A 25,890-nucleotide genomic window follows, 5' to 3' on the forward strand; every position below is an offset into this window, starting at 1 on the left:
TTGCTTTGTGCAGGATCTCCGGTCCGGGAAGCGGATTGGGCAAGGCCATAGAAAGGGAGACCTCTATTATATGGACCATCTTGATCTCCCTACAAACTATTTTTGTTCTTATGTCCAAGAAAAATCCATGGAAACTTGGCATAAAAGACTTGGTCATCCGAGTTATTCCAAAATGTATCTCTTTCCTTTTGGAAACAAATTTTGTAAGGAAAAAGAAATTAATTGCAAAGATTGCATTTTTGGAAAAATGCTGTCTATTCCATTTCCAACTAGAACTTTTCTTTCATCAAGACCTTTTGAATTGGTGCATTCAGATGTTTGGGGGCCTTCTCCGGTTATGTCTAAAGGGGGCTATTCATATTATGTTATGTTTATTGATGACTTTACTCGGTATGTTTGGATTTATTTCCTTAGTCATAAGTCAGAAGTATTTACTTTCTTTAAAGATTTTCATAAAAAGGTTCAAAATCAATTTCAAAATAACATATCTATTTTAAGATCCGATTCCGGTGGCGAATACTTATCTCACGAATTCCAAAACTATTTAAACAAAAATGACATTTGCCATCAAAATTCATGTCCTAGGACTCCCCAACAAAATGACCTAGCGGAAAGGAAACATAGGCACATTATAGAAACCGCTAGAACATTACTTGTTTCTAGGAATATTCCAAAGAAATTTTCGGCCAAAGTCGTTCTAACCTCAACTTATCTAATCAATAGAATGCCCTCTTCTAAGTTAAAAAATGCTTTTTCCTATGAAAAACTTTTCAAATTTTCACTCGATTTCAATCGTCTTCATATTTTTGGTTGCAAATGTTTTGTCCTATTACATAAAAGGGATAAGTTATCTCCAAAAGCAATTGAATGTGTTTTTCTAGGATATGGTGAAAATAAAAAAGGGTATAGATGTTATGATTTTAAGAATGATAAACTATATATTTCAAAGGATGTAACATTTCTAGAAGAAGAAAACGGTTTTGATAAAATAGAAGAAACAAATGAAATTGATTATGTATTCTTATATGGTCTTATTGATGAAATACAAGAAGATTTTCTTGAAAACATAAACGATACACGTGAGGTATCCACTCTTGACATAACACCCTCAAATGATAGTGATTCAAATATAAATGTTCATGATAGTGATACCAATATAAATGTTTACTCAAGAAGAAATCAAGAAAATCCTATTAGTGCCCTCGAAAAATACTCTCAAATTTCTGAATCCACTGAGGAACCACAAGTTAGACATTCTTCTAGAATATCAATACCTCCAAATAGGTTTGTATCCTATGATTCCTTAACCTCAACTATAGGGCGTGCTTAATAACTCTACATTCTTATTTTGAACCGGCTCACTATAATCAAGCTAAATCTATACCACATTGGGTTGAAGCAATGCAAGTTGAACTAAATGCTTTAAAAAAGGCCAATACTTGAAAAATAGTTGGTCTACCCTCACACAAAAAACCTATTGGTTGTCACTGGGTCTTCAAAGTTAAAATTAAAAGCGATGGCTCTTTAGAACGATATAAAGCTAGATTTGTTGCTAAGGGATACTCCCAAGAATATGACATTGATTATGAAGAAACATTCGCTCCTGTAGCTAGAATGACCAGTGTCAGGACTTTAATAGCTGTCGCATCAACCAAAAAATGGCATATTTAACAACTTGACGTAAAAAATGCCTTTTTAAATGAAAGTTTAAGTGAAGAAGTTTACATGGATCCGCCACCCGGAATTAATATTAAGCAAGGTCAAACACTTCGGCTTTTAAAGGCTTTGTATGGTCTTAAACAAGCTCCTAAGGCTTGGTATGATCATTTCAGTGATATCATGGTAAAGTTAGGATTTCATTCTTGTTATACTGACACTGCTCTTTTTGTTAAACATGCAGGTTCTAGTATCGTAATTTTGTTGCTTTATGTTGATGATATGATTATCACTGGGAATGATCAAAATAATATTATTGATGTTAAAAATATGTTAAAAAATAATTTTGATATGTCTGATTTAGGTTTTCTCAGATATTTTCTTGGAATTGAAGTTGCATATTTTCCTAGAGGATATATTTTGTCACAGATGAAGCTTGCTGCAGACATATGTTCTAAGTCTGGGATTTCTGATGACAAGAAAGTAGAGACTCCTGAGGTTATTAATGCCAAATTACGGTTGGAGGATGGGGTTCTTCTGGAAGACCCCACGCCTTACAGACAACTCATTGGGTCTCTTACCTATTTAACCATCACCAGACCAGATATCACCCATGCGGTTCACTCTGTTAGCCAATTTCAGCATGCTCCTACAACTGTGCATATGAGTGTTGTTCTCCGAATCATCCGCTACATTCAGAATACCATCAATAAAGGGCTTTTTCTATCCTCCTCTTCTTCCTTGAATCTTCTTGCTTATACTAATGCCGATTGGGGAGGTAATTCCAATGATCGAGTCTCAACTACTGGTTTTTATGTCTTTTTAGGGGACTCTTTGATTGCCTGGCGATGCAAGAAGCAACAGAAAGTTTCACTATCATCCACTGAAGTTGAGTATCGGGCTATGACAACCACGACAATGGAACTTGTATGGCTTCGCAGTCTGCTTAAAGACATGGGGGTTGATATGACTGAAGCCTCAAAATTATGTTGCGACAAGAGTGCCATCTACATTGCGAGCAATCATACCTTCAATCAGTGTACAAAGCATATCGAAATGGATTGTCACTATGTTTGTGACGAATTCTTACGAGGAACTATTGCTCTACCATATGTCACTTCAGAATATCAGTTGGTGGACTTCTTCACTAAAGCTCTTCCAGCTCCCCGCTTCATGTTTCTTCTTGGCAAACTTTCCGTTTTTTCCCCGTAAAGTTTGAGGGGGGGTGTTAAAATGTACCTCATATATATATATATTACATCAATACCCGATAGGGGTATTTTTGTAATTTTACATAGTTGTTTTAGAAAACAACTATTTTGTTTAAATGTAATTTTATTTATTTATTTTTTACCTTTTATTTTTGTATTTTTTAGAACCAAAGAGGGGCTCCAACCATAGAGTCGTTGGAGCCCCCAACGGTCACAAATGTGACCGTCGGGGGCTCCCAACGACTCCATGGGAGCCCCCTTTTGGCTCTTTTTTTGAGGTCTTTTGGCCCTCATTTTTCCCTCTCTCTCTCTTGTATAAATAGGGGTGAACCCCTTGTGTATTTTCATTCTTGAGAGCTCTCTCTCTTCTCAATAAGAGGTTTTTATATTGTTGCCTTCTTTAAGGCTTGTGCTTGTATTGTCCCTTTGTGAACTTGTGATATTGTCTCTTTTATTCATTGTTGTAAGTGCTTGTATGCACTTTTTATATTTCCGCAATATCTCATTACATAAATACCTCGTAGAGCGTATCGAAAAGAGACGAAAAATTCCCAAAAATAACCTGGGAGAATTTTCCTCCAAACAAAACACGAATCTCCGGCGATCCTCAAGTGTGCGCAACTCAGCAAATGCGAGGGTCAGTTCGTGCCTCGTAAACTATGCCCGTAACGAAAATTGGTTATGTGTGCATGGGTTTCGCACCATGTTTTGTTTCAGCCGCGGAGCGGGACGCGCTTGCTCTCAAGGAAGGCTTGATTGAGCTAAGAGGAATCCCTGCACAGAGGGAGCTCGACTGGGATCAGGTGGCAGCAAGGTGGAGTGTAGCTGAAAAACAGTGGGCTTGGACTGAGGGTGGTCAGAACCGAGTGGGTGCTCTGAAGCAGCTGATAAATGGTCAGCGCATTGCATTAAAGTCACCAAGAAGAGCACAAGGAAACGGAGAAGTGCTAGTTTGATGGGCAAGAAGCACAAGGAGAACCCGACGAGTACTTATGTGATAGGGAAGATAAACACCGAAAGTGGAGAATGCGGTTTGTCAAGAAGGCTCCGAGAAATCCATCTGCAACCAAAAAGGAGTGACGACCGAATTGAGATTGAAACAAAAATGTGGGTCCCACAAACAAAGAACCTAGCTAAAAACCATATTGTAGTGGAGGAAAAATTGTATTGACTTAACCTCCGTCTAAAGGCTTGGCACTTGGTATTAGAAAGCATAGCGTCACGGATTAAAATAACTGAAGGCTTTATGAAAACCCAAAAGGCATTGAAGATCATGCTGAGCAACTTCATAAAGATGTGATATTACCTATTGAGAAAAGCCTGGTTTAGCAACCAGGCTAAGCTCTGAAAATGACGGTTAACGTGCCTCAGTGGAAACGTGATCAGTAGGGAGAGTCTTTAGGCTTCAAATCAGGTGAGTCTGCCATAAGGATAGAAGAGGGAGGTGGGAAGATGCATGGATGGTGGTAGTGCAGTCGGGTGGTGCTGGAGATCGTGACATTTGTGACAGAATCTGAGATGCAGTTGATGGTGTGAGAAACAATGCTGGTGCTGATGCAGGTCCAGGCAAAGGTAACTGTGTTGGCCTTAACCCCAACAAAGCGGAAGGTTGCGCTATTGCAGAACCAGGAGGGAACTGTGATATGGTTTGTGGCACCAACATTTGCGCATATGATTGAACGACAAGCTTTCCTACAGAAGACAGTGAAGAAAATGTTTATGCTTCTGTTGGACGTTGGACTGGTGCTATGGGCATAATGTTTACCATTGAAGGTGAAGGTTGAGTAACAGAAGGAACAGGACTTGGTGACTCTGGCATCAAGCTTGGGGAAGGTGTTGTTGGGGTCGGATTCGAAAAGCAGTTCTTAGATACTCCCACCACCACCACCACCACCACATTTAGATCCTAACTGTAAGCTGGCAAGAGAGTCAGCTGATGTGAAGCTGGTGCATTCAAAGGCTATAAAAGAGTTTCAGAGGCTGTAAAAGAGTTGGAAAGAAAGAAAGAGAATAAGAGGGGGTAAAGAAAAGAGGTGAAGTGAGAGCAGAAGGTGAGAAGAAAAGAAAAACACACAAAACTCTTAAAAGGGAACTCGGTTTTGGGTTTTCAAAAAAAGGGGAGGCCCCTTTAAATAGGGAGAGTGAGGGTTAAAATGGGGATAAAAATTATGACATTTGTAAAAAAAAATATTGTTAACAAATGTTTAAAACTTTGAAACAAGTGGAGAAAATGTAAGTACGCGTTTTATTTTTTTCAAAACAATGGGAAAAACCGTGTTTGGCTTTTGGGATGGGCTTATGGATCTGAGTAGGATCTTAACTAGATCCAATCCAGATCTAATTGGCTGGGATGTAGTTCCTCTAACTAGATCTCAGTCTAGTTAGGGGAACTTAGGTCTATATATATATTTATATTTAATTTCTTAAAAAGAAAAACCACAAAAATTTTACAAAAAGGGGTTAATTAAAAAAATAGAATTGATGTCTATGTTCATAAGGGGTTGACTATTGGTCAACAGGGGTTCGGACGATTATGACCGTCAGATCATACGGTTCCTAAAATTTTCTAAAATTACTAAAGTGCCCTCAAGACTTGCTGGGTGCAATTCAACTATGATTTTGATGAAATAAAAACCGCTCTTGGATTTTCGATACGAATGAAACCATGTGTTCAAAACTCATAAAATAGACCTTCAAAATTATGATTTTGCGCGTGGTGTTGTCGGGCATGCTTTGAGCTCTTACGAATTACGATTTTGACGAAATCACTTCTGTTCTCTTTTGAATTGTCGATGTGAACACTACTGTATTCTCGAATAACATAAATTAGATCTTTAAGAATATAAATTATGGTTTTGCCATATCTCAAATTGGGTTCGATCCAAACTAAATTTAACCTTTTAATTTAGATTGGGTTCACTCAATGGATCCGATCACAAATACGATATTTAGATCCTTAGTTAATTAGTGGTTCCTTCGATAATCTAATTTCCCTTAAATTTCTGAGATATATATTATTAACTATATGGAGATAAAATGATCTAATAAATACCAGAATATTATTGATAAATAATTTGATAATAATAGTTAATCATAATTAATATAATTTATTATGCTAACATAGTTTATTTATAATCCTGGAAAATTTGCGGGCATTACAGGATTGGCCAGTCTCTCATTTACTTAGGTGACTTGTGGGAGCATGTTATGTCAAAACAAATTCAGTCTATTTGTTTCTATTAGGAGCTTACTTGAGGGCATAGGCAAAAACTAAATCACAGTATAATTTGGTTGATTAGCACAGAAATAATAAATTTATAACAAATTTATTGAAAACCTGAATGCTGTCAGCTTGGTACCAGGTTGTTTGTCGCTTGTTAGTATCAATGCAGCTGGAGATCTCGTTTAACGGGGTTCAGACGATTAAGCAGAAAATCTTTTGTATTTTGTGATGGTAGCTTCATTTTATGACAGGATATGTGCAGAGCTGATACGTTCCTGACTAATGCAATGATGTGGCCAGGACACAGATGGCCTGCACAAAGCACTGGAGAAAGCTGTAGCTGGGAGTGAGGTGAGCATATTCTAGCAAACAAGTGATTTCCACTTTCCTATATGGGATTACTCTATATGTTCAATTTATGTATGATATTTCTTGCATATTTTTACTTTGTTGGTTGTGTTTGTTGTCTTTGTGTTTGATTTGTTATATGGAGTTGAAATATTGCTATTCTATGGTTGACAAATGGCACAAGTTCCTCCTGTATCCTTTGCCTGTAAGGCTACTGTTTATCATGGAAATATAAATAACTTCCTTGCTTGAGTTTGGACACTGTGGGTCTTACAAGTATATATCCTTCTCTTCACAGAAATAATGCTTTTCGTTTCCACCTATTTTTCCTGTGCAAAATCTATCAATATATGCTCTTAGTCTTAGTGCATTACTAAAGACACTGCCAGCCAGTAGAGTTTGGCTAGAAACCTGGAGTATAGGCTTTTTTTTTCAGATGCTTTGGTTTTTGCCTATGTAAGCCAACGTGCTAGGTGCTGCTTAGGTGCCATACCCCTAAAAGGAGCATATATATTCAGCAATCACACACAGATAGATAGATATATTCACACTAAAATGTGTTAATTGGAAATGTGTGAACCAGTGTGAATTTGGCATTTTTTACGTTTTTTTTTTTTTGCCAATACGACCCTGCAAATGTGTTCATCCCTGTCCACTTGCTAGGAATTGACTAATGGATTGTGTACTTTCTATGAAAAATATGATCTTTGGATGCTTGAATATTTACTAAAATTCTAAGCTGATGATTTTCAAGCTTTAAAAGATCCTGCTTATGCATCGTAATCGGATGATCCAAGAGCCGATCCCTATAAAACCAAGCATGTAGATCACATCCGTAGAGTGAAATTCAAGAAAACAGAAAAAAACAAAAACTCATGAAAATCTTAGTTCATACTCCACTTCACATAATTTTAGATACGTATTCCAGCGGCTGTGTGTGTGTGTGTATATACTCTCTCATTATATATATATATATATATATATATATATATAGAGAGAGAGAGAGAGAGAGAGAGAGAGAGAGAGAGAGAGCTTCCAGACCATTTTTCTCCCAGACTGTCCTTGACTCCTTTAAAACACATACTTGCATGTGTTTTTTGTTTAATTTAAACCCATAGGTATAATCCCTATGATTTATTTAGTAGAACACATGTATTAATTTAAACATTTTTCATGTCTAAGTGTGGTTTTAGCTCAATAAAAAAATCAATAGTTCATATTACACCAAAATCTTGATTAACTAAAAATGAAGAATTCTTGTTAAATTGATTCGATCCAAAGCATGGTTTTTAGTGAATAAGTAATGAGAAACACATCTACAGGTTTGGATTAAACAAAAAACACATGCAACTGCATTTTTTAAAGGGGTTTGGGACCGTCTAATATGTAAATGGTTTAGAACTATGTCACATGGGTGCGGGTGCGGGGGTGCGGCAATATATATATATATATATATATATATATATATATATATATATATATATATATATATATATATATATATATATATATATATATATATATATATAAGGGGGGTCCTGGGGTTCCCCCCGGCGGTCCAGGGGGGGGGGGCGCCCCTGGCAGCCCCCCCCCCCCCCCAAGATTTTTTTTTTTAAATTCCGCAGTCCATTTCATAGGGCAATTTTAAAAAAAAAATCCAAAATGACCCTAGGTGCATTGACCGCACCCAGGGTCGGGTTGATCGCATCGGGTGCCGCACCCGCATCGCATCGACGCGGGTGTGGCACCTGTCTGGCCGAATCCCTGTGACATAGGTCTAGAAGCTTCACATTTCTCTCTCTCTCTCTCTATATATATATATATATATATATCAGTGTTGTGAAAAGCGTTGAGGCGTAGCGAGGCGCTCCACCAAATTCTGAGGCGAGGCGTAAGCCTCAATTTTTTTTTAACTTAAAAAAACTATAAAAAATATTTAAAATTATAAATAAATAAGAAATGCTTTATTGATGAAGCAACAACCAACAAGAAATAAAAATCTCAAATAAAAACAGAAAAATATGAGATTAACATGTAAAAGTAACATTAATGCAACAACTTGATCTATGTAAGTATCTAAGAAATAAAATATGAGCATTCATTTGATAAAAAATTAGCATTAACAACAAAATGCATATTAGTACTAACAACATCATGTCATAATTAGAAAATGCATGTTAACATTAACAACCAAATGTCAATATATTTGTCCAAAACTCTTCCAAATGAGAGTGTTAACATTCATAATTACAACTGAAAGACCCACAAAACATATAAATGGCCATAGCTATATGATATGAATTAGGGCCTAGGCTCTTCTTTTGTCTCGTCATCATCAATATTTAAGTCTTTAATGTCATTATCTGAGGAGTCCATATAAATATGTTATCTTTCATCTTCATTCTATGACTCTTCATCATCTGCACTTTCTTCATCCACGTTCTCAGTTACTTCTTTTGCTTTTCTTTTTCCTTCAATAAGAAATCATGTTTTAAATACTTATGTTATGTAATTAAAAAAATACATTTATATTCATAGCTAGGTAAAAAAAGAATATAGCTTTACCTCGATCTCTTGAAGACCTGACTTGCCTAGAACCACTTTGTGAATCATGAGGTGAAGTGACTTTTTCAATAGGCACATGCTCAATGACATTTATGTCGAAGTTCGGATCCAACCATGAATCCTCCAACCAATTGGGATCACTAGGCAACACTGAATCTTTCTTCTCCACAATCCACTCATCGCCTGAGTCTATATGATCTAGGCGTATAGGGTCTTTGGTAGCCCTCCTCATATTTCTCTCTCTTAATTTCATATTGTACATTACAAAAACCAATGCATTTATCTTCTCTTGTTCAAGTCTATTCCTCTGTTTTGTATACACCTATAATTTCAAATCATTGATAATCAATTATAAGATAATTACACTTATAAAAATGTTTTTCAAAAATAAAATATAAAGTCACAAACCAATGAGAAAGTACTCCAATTCCTCTCACAGCCCGATGCACTACACGTCAAACTTAGAATTCGAATTGCAAAATTCATCAACTCAGGATTTTTGTGCCCAAATGAACTTCACCAGTCAGCTGCATTCAAATAAAACAATAAAAATTTGATAAAAATATTAAGAATGTCATAATTAACAAAAACATAAAAACATAATTAACAAATAACAATATAATTGCAAACTTACCAGGACTTTTTAATTTTCTTGTTGTAATAACTGCCTCTCTACCAAACAACCCCTTTGCCTTTTTAAATGCATCGATTTGTGTTGTAATTTTCAACTGAACATTTGCATCAGAAACTAATTTTTCAACACAATCATAAAAGCCACTCATAACTTCTTCATCCGGGTTGAAGTTGTGAGCATAATGAAAATGATGATTTAAATAATAGGCAGCTGCATGCAAAGGCTTATGAAGTTGCAAGTCCTATCGTCTATCAATGATATCCCAAATAGGTTTATATTTTTTTTCAACCTTGTCAAGGTTTGAAGCAATTTCCTCCTTTGCTCTATCTATTGCCTCATACAAAAATCCCATAGCAGGCTCATCTGCATCCACTAATCGCAATACTTTCACGAGCGGCAGTGTAACTTTAATTGTATATGATATGGCAGCCCCAAACTTATGATCATTAAGAACAATATAAGAAATGTTTTTAGCATCAGATTTCTTATAGTAATTAGATGATCTAAAATTTGAAGACAAGAACATTGACTTCAATTCTTTCTTATAACATCCAATACTATAAAGTGTGAGATATGTTGTAGCAAAACGAGTGACGGCTAGACGTAGAAGTTCTTTCTTCTTTGTGAACTTTCTCATCAAATTTAATACTCATGCATGACTATAAATATATCTTGTAATTTTTTTTGCCTTTTCCATTGAATCTTTAAAAATTGATATCTTTCCAATATCTTCTAACATAAGATCCAAGCAATGCGCAACATATAGTGTCCAAAAATATATTTTTCTTGTTGTTAACATATTCTCACTTACCACATAATTTGGTGCATTATCTGTAATGAATTGCACCACATTACTTTCACAAACTTCTTTAACTTCTTTAAACAACTTACACAAATTTGCACTAGTTTTTTCCATGTCACTGATGTCAACGAACTTAAAAAATATTGTCTCAGATGAGCTGTTTACAAGAAAATTAATTAAATTTATTCCTTTTTCATCTGTCCAACCATCTGCCATAATACTGCAACCAACCTTTGGCCATTCTTTTTTTAATTCTTTTAAAATTTCATGAGTACAATCTACCTCATCCTTCAAAATCCACGTTCTGATTTCATGATAAGAAGGCGGTTTGAACCCTCGCCCATAATTTGCAATAACTTCTACCATTGCACCGAAATATGGGTTGTTACAAAGATTAAATGATAGGGCATTTGAATAAAAAAAATCTACCAATGACACGAAATACATTTTTTCTTTCATCCCTTTTAAAAACAATGTTTATTGTGGTTTGTCGTGCTTCTTTGTTTACAAAAAAGTTCATGGGACCACCTGTGATTTTGTTTGCATCACTATATGATCTGTTGGTTTCTTTATTCACATTATCGCTTGTTGATGATCCAAAATAAACACTCCTTCCGATTTTCAACTTGTTTTGTTCTTGCTCTTGTTTCTTTTGCTTCTGATCCCTTAGAATATTTTGAAAAAATCTTTTTACATCAGGTGGAACCGCTTCACACGTGCTAACACCGTGGTTTGTGCCAGCTAAGTGATGCTTTAACCTATAGATGTCTCCTGTAGTTTCTTTATTACAGTAATTGCAAATTACATGTCCTGCGAGTTTGGGATCTTTAGTGGGATTTGAAATTTTAATTCCATGATCCCATCCTACATCGTTTCTCATTATTCAACTGCAAAAATGCATATAAGAAAACATATATTAACACAAAAGTTTGGATTCATATTCAAACAAAAATGGATCAATCGAGAGTTAATAAATAAACAAAATCTAAAATAAAACAAACACTTACACATGGAGATCTGAGGTAATATTTTCTTTTATATTCTTTTATTTTTCATTAACCAAGTTGTGGATATACATGGTGGTATTTATGATGAGTTGTGGAGCCTGATTCATAGTTTTTTCCCTTACAGAAGGGGGGCCCTAGAAGAAATTTTTTCTTGGGCTTATGTTTGAGACCCGATTTCTTATGGATCAGACCCAACTTGTTTAGGTTTAGGGTTGTTGGCCTTGCCTCGTTGATGAAGGCAAGATGACATTTAAAACTGACTGTATTAACAAGGGGAGAGCATTCTACATTTGGTAGATTCATGAAAAGAAGAACCTGGTGGCATGACGTATTAAGTTATTGAACCACTTTATCTTTATCACGGTATCTTGCATTAACGTACTATCCTTGGAGTTAAAAAATAGAAATTTTAGATAGTCAAAAATTGAAACTATATGAAGTCAAAGGAACAGTTCTTTTGATGCTCTTTAGCTAATAACAGTTACATGATTGTTTCTCCTCTTTTTTTTTCTTTTCTTTTCTCTTTTTTGTTTGTGAGTGTGTTTCATACTCTCCTTGCTCATCCAGGCACTAGAAACCAAGGGTTCAGTGACTCACAGGGTGGATCTCAAAGTACTAAGAGGGTGAAAGCCGACTTTTCAGGAGTAGAACAGTTAGCTGGTTGCAGGGATCCAAAGATTGAGGTGTCAATGATACCGTGTCATGTTTAAAAAATTCCACGCAGAAACTGAAAACACATGGTTCTGATCCAGTCGTGGTTTACACAATCCCAGTGACTTGAAGGTATAAAGTGGAAACCAAAATGAAAGAGGAAAGAATAAACTATGCTTAGCACCTCTGCAAACTTATAAACCCAAACAACATTTTGTTGAAATGAGAGAGTACCTGTTTTTCGGCTCCACCACGAGAGAGAGAGAGAGACTGTGAGAAAAAAAAACAGAGAGAGCGGCTGCGTGAGAAAAAAACGAGAGAGGCTGCGTGAGAAAAAATGAGGGAGAAAGAGACTAAGTGGAAAAAAAAAACAGAGACGAAAGAGAGCATACCTATTTCGGGGCTCCACCACGAGAGAGATTGCTGTGAGAGCTGAGAGAGTTGAGAGAGAGACGGCTGTGAGCAAAAAAACCAGAGAGAAAAAACGAGCATAAAAAATAAAGGCCCCCCTGATCCTAATTAGAGTTGGGTAGGGATGGCAGTGGAACGGGGGAAAGCGGGGCCCCGCCCCGCCTCGCCCCGTTTGGACTGGGGATGAAGGGTATGAAACGGGGATGGAGGCGGGGACGAAGGTTAAAATCCATCTCCGTCCAGGGGTGGAGGCGGGGATGGACGTGCACTTTTCCCCGCCCCGACCACTTTTCCCCGCAATATCCCCGCCCCGCCTCATCCCCGTTTGAACCGGGGATGGAGGACATGAAACGGGGATGAAGGCGGGGGTGGAGGATAAAATCCATCCCCGTCAGGGAGGCGGGGCGGGGGTGGAGACCTTGTCCCCCGCCCCGCCCCACTGCCATCCCTAGGGTTGGGGGCGCTTCATTTAAGCTCTAAAATTTGGTCGAATGATGGTTTTGACCCTCATTTGACCAAATTAATTGAGGTGTGTACGCCTCATGCTGAGGCATGCCTCGCCTCGAGGCGTGCACCTCAAGGCCTATGAGGCTCACGCCTCGAGGGTTTTACGCTTTACACATGCGCCTCAAGGCATGACACCCCTCGCCTTAAGGCGAGACACGCTTTTTGCGCCTTGAGGCACGTTTTTAATAACATTGCTCTCTCTCTCTCTCTATATATATATATATATATATATATATATATATATATATATATATAGTCAGAGATATGAACGATATTTTCAAAATATCGTGATATTGTCATTGTAAATTCAACTATTGATAATATATGTAAATATCTCCAATTTGATAATATTGTGATATTATCATGACACGATATTATCATGATATTATCAATTAGTTTTACTGTTTTTATTTATTTTTTACATTTTAAAAATGTTTTTCTTCTTTATTTTACATTTTTCTTATGTCTTCTATTATTTATGTAGTTTTTGTCTAAACATGATATTTTCTTACTATTTTTTGTTATTTTTTATATTTTTTAAGCCTCGAGATTTTCCTGAGATTTATCACCAAACCATAATATCACAAGAAATAGCCGATACCGATATTTGTGACTATGATATATATATATATATATATATATATATATATATATATATATATATATATATATATATAGTCACCAGAATATGTTTCATGGAAATATGTTTATGAGAGTATGAACTGAGATTTTTGTGTTTTTTTTTCTTAAATCTCACCGTACGGATGCAATCTACATACTCAATTTTATGGGGACTGGCTCATATGCAAGATCTTTTAAGGCTTGAAAATCAATGGCTCAGAATTCTTGTAAATATTCAAGCATCCAAAAATTCTATTTTTTCATAAAAAATACACGATCCGATAGTCGATTCCTAGCAAACGAACTGTGCCGAATGAGTCTGCAAGGTCGGATTCACGAAAAAGTGTCAGAAATACCTAGTTCACACTCTGATAAACATATTTCCAGTAAGCATAATTTAGGTGCTATTGAAGGCACAAAACTATTGAGCTGAAAATCACAGGTTCAAGATTTATAGACTCAATCTGACCACAAGTATATAATGCATGGGTTGTTTACTAAGGATCAAACCTTGGATCGTCTGAGTTCAATCTTAAAATATGATTTTTGAGTCATGAAATTTTAGTGCATTATAGGCCGTTGATTTTTGAAGTCCTTAAAAAACCTGCTTTCATGTCACAATTACATGATTCCAAACTCATTTTTTACCAAACAAACCTTGTAGATCACATCCATAAGGTCCAATCTACAAAAAAAGGTCTAAAACATATGAAAGGAAGTTGTTTATTCTCAATAGCTTTGTGCCTTCACTAGCACCAAATATTAACCCTATATATTTAGTGATGCAAACATGCTAAATGGTTTTTTTTTTTGCTTTTCCGGTGCTTTTTTTTTTGCAGTTTCGACCCCATAGATGTTTTCAACATGGTTGATTTACTAGGAGTCATTACCAAATTCATGTGTTTTCTATGGAAAAAATGATATTTGGAGGCTCAAAAAATTACAAAGATTTTGGAATGCTGATTTTTTGAACCTTATAAAAACCCACCCATGTGTTGGAATTGAACGCTTCAAGAGCTGATCCCTATAAAATAAAGTACGCAGATCACATTTGTATGATCATAATTTAAAAATAAAATGAAAAAAGCCTGAAAAACCCATTTAGCATGTGTCATTTAACATGCTTGAATCACTATATATATAGAAGGTGGTAGCTGCCAACCACCTTCTCAACAAGACAGCAGCGGACTGCACGCGACCGTCAGATTGCGCACTTTGAAGTTGCAAAAATGAGTGGACCGCTCCTAAAGCCCTGTTGGACGGAAAAAAACAATGAGCGGACATGCATCATGCGGGCGTGCATCCGCTTGGGTCTCGCTGAGAAGGTAGTAGGCAGTTACCACTCTCTCTCTCTCTCTCTCTCTCTCTATATATATATATATATATATATGTGGGAAAAGTTGGGTGTACACACCCATTTGTCACCATTTTTAAAAATTCTGGCTGTACAAATGTGTTTTATATGGATCAATTTAGTGGAAATCGGCTTTTGAATCACCCGATTCTAACATGTAAGCAGGATTTTTGGAGGCTTGAAAAATCAACAGCCCACAAATTTTTTAAATTTCAAACCTTAAATTTTTTTGTATCTAGGGACTGGTTCCTAGCAAATGGAGCATGCTGGACATGTCCATGTAGTCGGATAGCAAGAAAATTATTGGCTGTAGTGGTACATTCTGAGTGTGCGCACCTAAGTTGTGCATACCCACCCACCTCTCTCTCTCTCTTATGTCCCTTGTTAGGACTCTTCAAAGATTATAGATGTAGGTTTTTGCTTGATTTAAACCAGTAGATGTGTTTGCCACAGTAAATTTGAAGGAGGGGGATGACAATGTCCCTAGTGGCTAGTCTTTAATTTCGTTTTTTTTGTCCCAACTAGGTTGACTAGTCCTGCCTTGGCAATAGGCATCGACTAGGCCTTTTAGGGGGCTAGCACCTAGGCACTAACTAGCGCTTTTGACTGGTTAGACTAGAACTAGCTGACTGGGTGGCCTATCCTAGGTGCTTGGCCTGTGTCTAGTCAGCACTTTGACTACAAAGATTTTGGTTGCTATCTCATACTTGGCGCATCATTTGTCTGGGGACACCACCCAATGACACAAGCTGCACACATAAAGCGAACATGTCAACATGTTCAAGTCCAGTTCATTTTTATCTGGCATCCACTATCATCAGTTTTTACTCCATGAACAAGTTTCTTATGCTTATCCAATCTCTCTCTCTCTCTCTATATATATATAGATAGATAGATAGATAGAGAGAGAGAGAGAGTCAGAGAGAGCATTCTGTAAGGCGTTTGAGCTGAAGATGTTCAAGGTAACATAAGTAGGAGTTAAATTCATGCAATAATATTTTATATGTTGAGGATTATGTCAGAGTTTGCACCACTAATAAATTTCAAGGCAGTGATATTCTTGGATTGGTTACCTTAGAACTATGTCACATGGGTGCGGGTGCGGGTGCGACACGGGTGCGGCGCAATTTTAAAAATTTTGGACACGGGGACTCGGCTATATATATATATATATATATATATATTTAAATATATATATATATATATATATATATCCAGTGTGTGCATATGTCTATATAAATTTTGGACTCGGCTCGTGACTCTTCCAAGTTGTCTCAGATCCTGAACTAACTGAGTTAAAATAGTAGTATAACTGTGTTAGAACCAAACTAGGCTGAGTTTATCATTGACTCAGCCGAGTCTTAGCTACCATGGGAATAAAACATCATCAAGGTATTAATTAAAAGCATTAACTAAAAGCATGTTCTGGTAAATGCATTAAATATCTTTTGCTAAAATTCATAACATTAATTAAAAGCATTAAAAGCTTTTAATTTTTCAAAGCTAGATTTGAAAAAGAGAGAGAGAGAGAGAGATCTCGGTGGATGAGAAAGTGTTGCTACTCGTGGATGAGAATTTATTAGCTTTTATAAGAGAGAGAACTTGGTGGATGAAAAGTGTTGGTACTCGTGGATGAGAATTTATTAGCTTTTAAGATTGAGAGAGAGAATTAAATGATAATATTTAAGAATAATTTTTTTTCTGGGCCTAATGTTTAAGACTCATGCTATATATATATATATATATTTTTAAAAAATATATAAAAAGATCTTTTTTTTTTGTACTAAAAATAGACATTTTTGGACTCGGTCAACGTTGACCGAGTCCAAAATTAAGACGGACTCGGCCTGGACTCGTTGACCGAGTCCGACTCGGCGTTGACCGAGTCCAGGCCGTGTCCGAGGCCGCACCCGTGTCCGCACCCGTGTCGGGGCGTGTCGACTCGGGTGCGGCACCTCCCTAGCCGAGTCCGTGTGACATAGCCTTAGAATTGGTGTGGGTTCTGGACTTCTGCTTGCAGTGGGGTGCTGAGATAAACATGTTCTGTATTCAATTTTTGAGCATATTCCTTGTTTGGTGGCTAAATTCTTTTTCTTTTCAATAAGAACTTTAGGCAAACAAAAAAAATAAATTGATTTACGCTATTCTGGCATTTATACAGAGTCTATTTTGATGAACTCAAAAACCTTGCAACATACAACTTGCACCTTTTTTTCCTTTTTTATGTGTATATTTATATTTATATACACTTGAGTGTACAATCTAGCTATTTACTGGTACTATCCAACATTTAATTGTTGTGAGTTCTGGACTTCTGCTTGCAATTGGGTGCTGAGATAAACATGTTCTGTATTTGTTTTACCTTATTCCTTGGTTGGTGGCGATTTTTTTTTCCTTTCAATAAAATCTTTTAATTGAAAAACAGAAACCGATTTTAACACTATGCTAGCATTTATAACGATGGTCTATTTTGAAGCCTCAAAAACCTTTCCGCATACAACTTGCAGTTCTTTTTCCTTTTTTAATGTGTATATGTATGTTTCTACACACTTGAATGTACAAAATCGCTATTTTTCTAGCACTATCCAATATTGGATTTGCTGGAATTCAGTAGGTGGCACCCACATGTACCATCAATCCAATACTCAAATGGCTCCTATCAAGGGAATCAGTTTTTCTGTTCAAATTGGGTCTAAAATCTACCCAACTTTTGTCACCAAATATATTTGCATGAATGGGCTATTGCTGATTTTTTACCACATCAAGGCCAGATATTGGTAGAGGGAGTGATGCCTTTCAAAATAGTGCTGAGAGCACCAGTTATATCAAATATCCATCTCTTTAGTCTTTACACAGTCCCAAATGTTGATCTTGTTTTGATGTTGTTGAGGAGAATTTAGAAACAAGTGTTTTTCCATAGGAAGAAGGTCCCATGATATTAGGTTAATGTGATCGTTAATTTGTCATGGTATTCGGTTTTTTGTGCTGGTGACATCTTGTCGCCTTCTGTTATTTCTGAATAAAATTTCATTCTTCTTCAAAATCAATTATTGTGGTATTCTGGAGTTAACCAAAGAAAATTAAGAATTATCAATTAAAAAAATATTATACATAAGTCTTTAAAATGTGACACAAAGCTCAGATAAAAAAAGGTAACACAAATATATGCTCTTGTAGCAATTCAGAATGATGGTCCTTCTTTGGAGAATATCAGGACTACCTGGTAAGTTTTGATTAAAAAGGTAAAAGCCATCGACTTAGTCTCCTATTTGTGTGAAGATGTGGCAGATTATATGTAAATGTGTCTGGTGGTTCCTGTGTAATATACTCTTTTTTCTTTTAGATATGATCTGTCTGCTTTCATGGTCGATGCTCTAGATAATGGGCTGAACCAAGATTGTCTACAACGTGCTAATGTTGGACTCATACATCACTGCACTTAATTGGTGATTACATGTGCAACATCTGTGTACCTTGAATGAGCCTTTGATGTAATCTGTTGGATCAAAAGTTCTTGAATATCAAATAATCTTTGATCTATAAACTTTCCTTGGACCAGGCTTTTGCATTATATGTTGATTCCACCTTAGATTTGAATAATCTGTATTGTTGGTTCTCAAGGTTGATGATTTGAATGATGATCTCACAGTGTCTGCATTCATGGTTGTCTGTATAAAATCAATCTTTCATGCTAAATCTGTCTTATCTGGTCCATATTGTGGCCTTCATTTTGGGGAAAAAAAATCTATCATTTGAATGTATCATCAGTCATCTAGTTTAGGAGACTAGAAATTGCACCGATGCTGATCTACACAGTAACAGATGCTTTGTGCTTGGTGATTGTCGTTTCAACACTTGAAGTACTAATTGGATATTTTGTTCAAAAACTAAAGGTGGAGCTTTTGGAAAGCATGGAAAGTGGTTTTTTAAAAATACAAGACTGTTGGAACGTGGTATATAATGGTATTCTTGTCATATAGGAGAACTTGTGTGTGTGATGAATATTTTTTGTTCTTTCAGTTACAAGATGCTCTTTTCGTTAATATGAAGGTTATTCCTCATTTAATTAATCGATATTGTTATGAATGATCTGCTTTTGTGTAATCATTTATGCATCTCATCATCATCATCATCATCATCATTATCATTATCATTACCTTGTCCGTGTCTTGTCAATATGCGGGATCGGCTTCTCATAGGACTCATAATCTAGGAGCTTAGAAAAAACTCAACAACCAGCTGCCACTAGATTCTACCCTACTTGTCAAAGTTTCCAACTGGCAGTTTGCTTATGCATCTATGGAAATAGTTTACTATCAGAAAATAGAAGCTAATAATTGATTGTGCACAGATGCAAACATATTGCAATTATATTGCCTCTTTTACTTGTGATTATGCTATCCTCTTCTTTTTACAATTTTGAAATTCTGATGTATTGGTCATACTTGCTTTCATTGTTCATGCAACATGGTGGTGAAGGGTATGTTCAGCATCTTATTGGACTCGACCGGGTTTATGAATCCCAATGTTCATAGCGCCACTATAGTGATGGAATTGATGAATTGGCCATATTTCAAGTGGTGCTTAAAATTTCTCCATGTCCGCGTTTGTCTCATGATCAAGCTCTGTGTTTTTGTAAATTATCTTTCTGGTTTTTTATGTTAAAAAAACATGAGTTATCAATCTGGCAATAAGTCATTTGTGTTATCTGGGGATGTAACCAAAGCTCCTCTGGATGAGAATGTAGGATTCATGGTCAGGCTCTTCATCACATTCAGCCAGCGAAAGGATTCTTTTAGCACCTCAAAAACAAGAAGATTGGGAGATTGACAAAAGATTGTTGAAGATGGGAGAAAAGATTGCATCTGGATCTTGTGGAGATTTGTCAGTCTATCAAACTGAAAATTTTAGCAGTTTTCTTGCATTGATATTATTATCATTCACAATGCATATATTCTGAACGAGTATTGTCTTTTGCATGGCAGATATCAAGGGATTTACCTAGGACATGCTGTTGCCATAAAGGTTATTAGACCCGAGCATCTAAATGATGCCTTGGAAGTTGAATTTATTCAAGAAGTTATGATCTTGAGGTGAGCAATATTGAGTTGCTTGGGCTTTTTCTTGCATAATTAAGCGAATGAGAAATGTAATGCTTTGGCAGTTCATGATAAGGGATATGTTCATGATGGAGAGACCATATGAGATGCTGGTTTGATTAATAGCTTAAGTGCTCGAGCACTTCAACTTCCTAATCATGTGTACTTGAAGCATCATCAGTTGTTATTTCCATGATCTTGCAAAACAAAATAATTGAAACTCATTGGTGTGCTATTTGAATGTGGTGAAGGTTCCAATATTGAAATAGCTATTGCTTTATCGGGAAATGCAGTGTAGGATTGGCTTCACCTATGTCACAGGGACTGGCCCAACTGGGTGCCGCACCCGCGTCGACGCGACGTGGGTGCACGTGCGGGTGCGGCACCCGGTGCGGTCAACCTGACCCTGGGTGCGTTGACCACACCCAGGATCATTTATGTCCAACTTTTGGACTATATATATATATATATTGAAAGTGCCGCACCCCCTCACCCAAGTTTTTTGAAAGTGCTGCACCCCTGCACCCGCACCCATGTGACATAGGGCTTCACTTTATGAAATTTATCATCTTTTTGTTTTGATGAATGAATTCTTTTACATATATCTTCGGCTTGCGCCTATTTTTGCCTGGTTAGTGTTATTAAGATGTCATGTTGTGGGGCATGGGTATAGTCTTATGCTGTCGAGCTGAAGATGTTATGCCATTAGTCCATATATGAAGAGAGCTATAAGCATCTTTTGCTTATGAGCAAATATATGGGAATCTGAACTTATTTTCTGTTCGTCTGAGTGGGTTTTGTAGTGCCAATTTGTTCTACATAATGAGGATGCCTTTTCGTCTATGTTAAGTGTTCCCTATCAAGAGAAATCAGAAGCAGAACCTTGCTTGTCTTGTATTGGCTTCAAGGGCTCTCTCATTTTTCGATATAATGTTTAATTTCTTTTTATCACATTTTTTTGAATTGTTAATACTTTGCTCCAAACACTTTGTCCACCTTTTTTGGCATACCTTTTTTCATTTTTTCAGTTACTTCTATGCTTATATATCCTTTTTTTATGATTTCCACATTTTTGTTTAACTGTCTTTCTTTTTTGCAATTAAGTGGGACTTTTTTTGTTTGACTGCCACTTGTTAAATTGAAATAAGAGGGTATTGTTGCTTCTTTTTGTTCCTGTGTGGGGTAAATAAGATGAAATTGAAGGATGGGAAAATGAAACTGGAAAGGAAGCTTCTAGATACAACAAATGGCCAATATCCTTTCTGTTATATGAAGGAGACTGGTGATGGAGCTGTAGGTGGTAGAAGATAGATATGGCGTTGTAGGCCCTTCTTTGTAATTATGGCTATACGACAACCTGAATAAGGAGAAAATGAGTGAAATTGATAACTAGGAAATTATGGCCTTCCCCAAAGTACGATTACTGACCTTTCCATCGCTCTTTCTCTCCTTTGTGGTCATTCTCTTTCCTTAAGGAAGAGGGGTTCAGTATGTCAGGCTCTGAGGTGTCTTTGAACTTTTTAACCTTTGATAAATTATAGAGTAAGTTAATCTAATGCATTAGTTCATTTTGATATTCATGGTTTTTTTACTGTTTTGTTCATTTTGCTTTCTGTGTATGTACTAAGTATTTTTACTGAAGATGAATTAAGAGAGAGCCTACTATTTTCTTTCCCTGTTCGAAGCAATCTTAGCAATTTGTAGTCCTATTGGTTGCCCTTCCTGTCTTAATTATGGAAGAATGTTCCATGCAGGGAAGTTCAGCATAGAAATGTTGTCCGCTTCATTGGTGCATGTACAAAGGCCCCTCAGCTTTGCATAGTAACAGGTTTGCTGGTAGTTAACTTATTCATCATGTTTCATTAAGGCATGTTTGCATGCCCCATATTGTGGATCTTGAATGCTATGTGCCAAGAAAATACAAAAAAAATCGAACATGCAAATAATATGATGGGATTTTAATAAGACAGCATGAAGTTTGCTGCTCTAGAATTTCCTTTTTATTGCCAAATTGTTTTTTAACTTGTCAAGGTAAGTGTTATTCATTTTCTAGTGTAGCATGACATTCAAATTCTCAGAATTTTAGTGCAAGTGAAGACTGATTTGTATAACCCAAGTGGCATGCTGTTGCGATCACATTTTTATCCATAGACCATTTGAAAAATAGTATGAATTTGGTTAGCTACCACTAGCTGTGGAAAATGCTGTAATTTTCTTTCAATGGAACTTTTAGTTTTGGTCAAAATAAATAACAAATGTGTAAATAGTCTAACTGGCTGTTCACATGCTCCACTTGTTTAACTGTTTTGTATATAATTTTACGAAATGTTACTATGGCCCATATCAATTTCCATGAAGATTTCTAGAAGAAAGTTGGACAGCCAGTTCTGGTTCTACTTGGTTGTGTCTGGGCACCAATCTCATTTCACACTTAATTAAGTCATACTTGGATTTAGTTTTCATATCTTGGTTGAATTGGGGTTCAGATCCACCTGGTTCTGACCTCTCATTATTCGCATCTCGGCTGCACTCCTAAGTGTTAATTAGTTTGATGCTTCAGTTCTTTCTTATTCTGTCTTGTTTCAAAATCCATCTTGCTGCTACAGGGTTCAATGGCGGAGCTTTCCTGTCAAATAATGATTGTATTTCAAATGCTTCAAGTCTGATGCTTCAGTTTCCTGTTTGTTCTAGTCCTCATTACAATCAAATTGCATCTGTATTAGCTTTCATACTTGTTTTCTACTAGCATTTATGTACCTTTTTTTCAACATTGCAGAGTATATGTCTGGAGGAAGTCTCTATGATTTACTGCATAAGCATAATAAGGTTTTGGAGCTCCCCAAGTTGCTGAAGTTTGCAGTAGATGTTTGCAAAGGAATGGAGTATTTGCATCAAAACAACATAATTCACAGGGATTTGAAGACAGCAAACCTGCTAATTGATAAAGGAAATGTATGTACTGATCCATTTTATCTTGGAACATGATCTTGATAGTAGCATTGTTTTGTTGAAACTGTTGAGGCATTATTTGTGTTTTTCATGTTTTTTCTGTAACTGACTAGTGCAGTTGATGTGTTAGTATGTGAAATGGGCACTTCACTTAGCATGTGTTTCCTCTGTCAACATGATACAACACCAGACATGACAGACGACGCACCATGAAACTTCATGGACATTATCGCACGGGACATCAACACTGTCCTATTTTTTTTTTGTCTTGATTTTTTTATATTTGCATGCATTTTCTTTTAAAATTTGTCATTTTTATATCATTTTAATTTTCACCTTAGATTTAATGTTCTAATAATTTAAAGTTGCTGTTAAGAATTTTCACTTAAGATGATATTCATGTTTTATATATATATATATATATATATATATATATATATATATATATATATATATATGTGTGTGTGTGTGTGTGTGTGTGTGTGTGTGTGTGTGTGTGTGTGTGTGGCTGTGTCCCTGTGTCTTTGATTTACAAAACTCTCATGTCATACCAATGTGTCTGCATCATGTCTTGTACCCGCATTCATGTCTATGTGACAGTGTTTACTAATTCTTTGCACAGGTACATAAAAATCATTCTAACTTTTGATAGTTTTTCTTTTCTGCTGTTCATGTTTTGTGTACTCTGACTGCCATGACATTGTATATAACAAGGCGTGTTTGCCTTTTTTTAAAGGGATGTGAAGTAGGAGTGGAAAATTATCTTCGGAAACTGAGATATATCAGGGAAGTGCCTAGTGATTGCGAGGCTATTGGTGTAGGATGTATTACAGATGTCCATTTGGATCAACTCTCTCATTTGGAACTAGACACAAGGTGCAAGCCTAGGAGTGCATCAAACCGCCAAGTGCAAAACCATTAACATTAGGCTGTTGGAATAACATAGCATTTTTTAGTTATCCCCATGCAGTTTAGGTAGCTTGTCATTTTAGTCGCCTCAAGTTAATGGGTAGATTTAGCTTGACTTAGCTCTTATTAGTGCTATTTTTATTTTAACTGAGGCTATGATTGTAGGATTCTGGGCAGGGTCACTGGATTCTTATTGATTGGACCTGTCTGCAAACTGTGAAAAATAAGATGGAAGCACATATCAAAAGGTTATAATCAGCAATATGGATTGGTTTACGAAGAAACATTGAGCCTGGCACTTAAGATTGTCACTTTTGTGAGTCGTGCTATCACTATTGTTGCCAAATGGCTATAATTTATAACAATTGGCTGCTAAAAACGTGTTCTTACATAGCGAGTTAAACAAATTGTTTATGGAGCAGCTTCCAAGATTCAGTGAAGTCGATAGTTTGAATAGATCAATTTATGGTTTAAAATATCAAGAAAGAAGGATGAATGCTCAAGAAGAGAAAGCAACAAGGAGAAGAGCAAAAGGAAACTTCATTACTTAAAGGATGAGAGAGGTTACAACAAATAGAGATAGACCCCCACTCACTAACAACCAAATACACTTTGGACAAATCTTGACTTCTTACTTTAACTGCTACGCTACTATAAACTAAAGTTAAAAACTGCCTCTATAGATATCAGAAAGTATATAGATGAACATTGTACAACTACATATGATACAATGAATTACATATCTTTGTTAGAATTCCACCTTGGTACCTGTATTGAGAAAACAAGAGAGAGAGACGAAGAAAAGATTACAAGAGGGGGGCTGCGGCTGTCACGATTTCTTATTTTAGAAATCGTGACCTAATGGATATATTAATACACTTAAGTTTACATTGTGGGTCGGGTCAGGTCTGGTGTAATATCCGAACCCGGATACAAATAAGAATACAAGTTTATACATGAATGAACTCGGGTCTGGTACAGGATCCAGACCCGAAACACTGTGCACCTTTTTCACCCCCCCTCAAGTTGATCATGGTTATGGACCATGCACAACTTGCCTTTAAGCATCCAAAAACGATCCTTTGTTAACCCTTTCGTAAATAGGTCCGCAACTTGTCTTTCAGTATTGACGAACTCAGGCTCAATCTCTTTTTCTTCAACTTTCTGTCTCACAAAGTGTTGGTCAATCTCAATGTGCTTAACACGACTGTGATGTACTGGATTGAATGACATGTTTATAGCACTGTGGTTGTCACATAGCAAGATAGTGTGGGAGATCTTTTCTCCTACTTCAGTTAGTAGATGTCTGATCCATGTGGCTTCGGCAGTAGCAGCAACCATAGATCTATACTCAGCCTTAGTACTTGATCTAGCGATAGCCTTTTGTTTTCTACTGCTCTAAGAGACTAAATTTCTTTCAATGAATGCACAATATCACGATGTAGATTTTCATTCGTCAGGGTCTCCTGCCCAGTCTGCATCACAATATACAATGAGTCTGTGCTCATCTTTGCCATATGGCTGTGGTGAGTATATCAATCCATCCCCAATAGTCCCTTTCAGATATCTAAGGATCCTCTTGACGGCCTCGATATGTCCAGTATGTGGTGCATGCATAAATTGAGACACTTGATTGACTGAATAAACAATATCAGGTCTAGTGAATGTGAGGTGCTGTAACATTCCTATTATGCTTCGATACTTGGTGGGGTCATCACACAAATTTCCATCATGAGCGCTAAGTTTTTGATGAAGCACACTCGGAGTTCTCAAAGGTTTGCAGTCTTTCATGCTTGCCTTGCTGAGAACATCTACGGTGTACTTGTGCTGAGTGAGTGTCAAGCCATGAGCCTGATTATCAACTTCTACACCAAGAAAATAGCGCAGAGCTCCAAGATCTTTCATTTTGAACCTCTGACCTAGTAAGTCTTTTACTTCTTGGA

At 36.5% G+C, this 25,890-nt stretch overlaps 1 protein-coding gene across 2 annotated transcripts in view; it reads left to right on the forward strand.

Annotated features, from left to right (window-relative positions):
• Positions 1-25,890, forward strand: part of LOC149847161 (serine/threonine-protein kinase STY46-like) — an 81,900-nt gene that overhangs the window by 36,911 nt on the left and 19,099 nt on the right. For both annotated transcript variants that reach the window (XM_089996852.1, XM_089996853.1), the window contains exons 7-11: positions 6,391-6,441; positions 19,738-19,874; positions 19,976-20,083; positions 21,844-21,917; positions 22,866-23,041. In XM_089996852.1, the coding sequence (XP_089852978.1) occupies positions 6,391-6,441; positions 19,738-19,874; positions 19,976-20,083; positions 21,844-21,917; positions 22,866-23,041 (546 nt within the window). The remainder of the gene's footprint in view (positions 1-6,390; positions 6,442-19,737; positions 19,875-19,975; positions 20,084-21,843; positions 21,918-22,865; positions 23,042-25,890) is intronic.

Source organism: Nuphar pumila, chromosome 2 (genome assembly GCF_984573655.1).
Source record: "Nuphar pumila chromosome 2, dmNupPumi1.hap1.1, whole genome shotgun sequence".
NCBI classification, from domain to species: domain Eukaryota; kingdom Viridiplantae; phylum Streptophyta; class Magnoliopsida; order Nymphaeales; family Nymphaeaceae; genus Nuphar; species Nuphar pumila.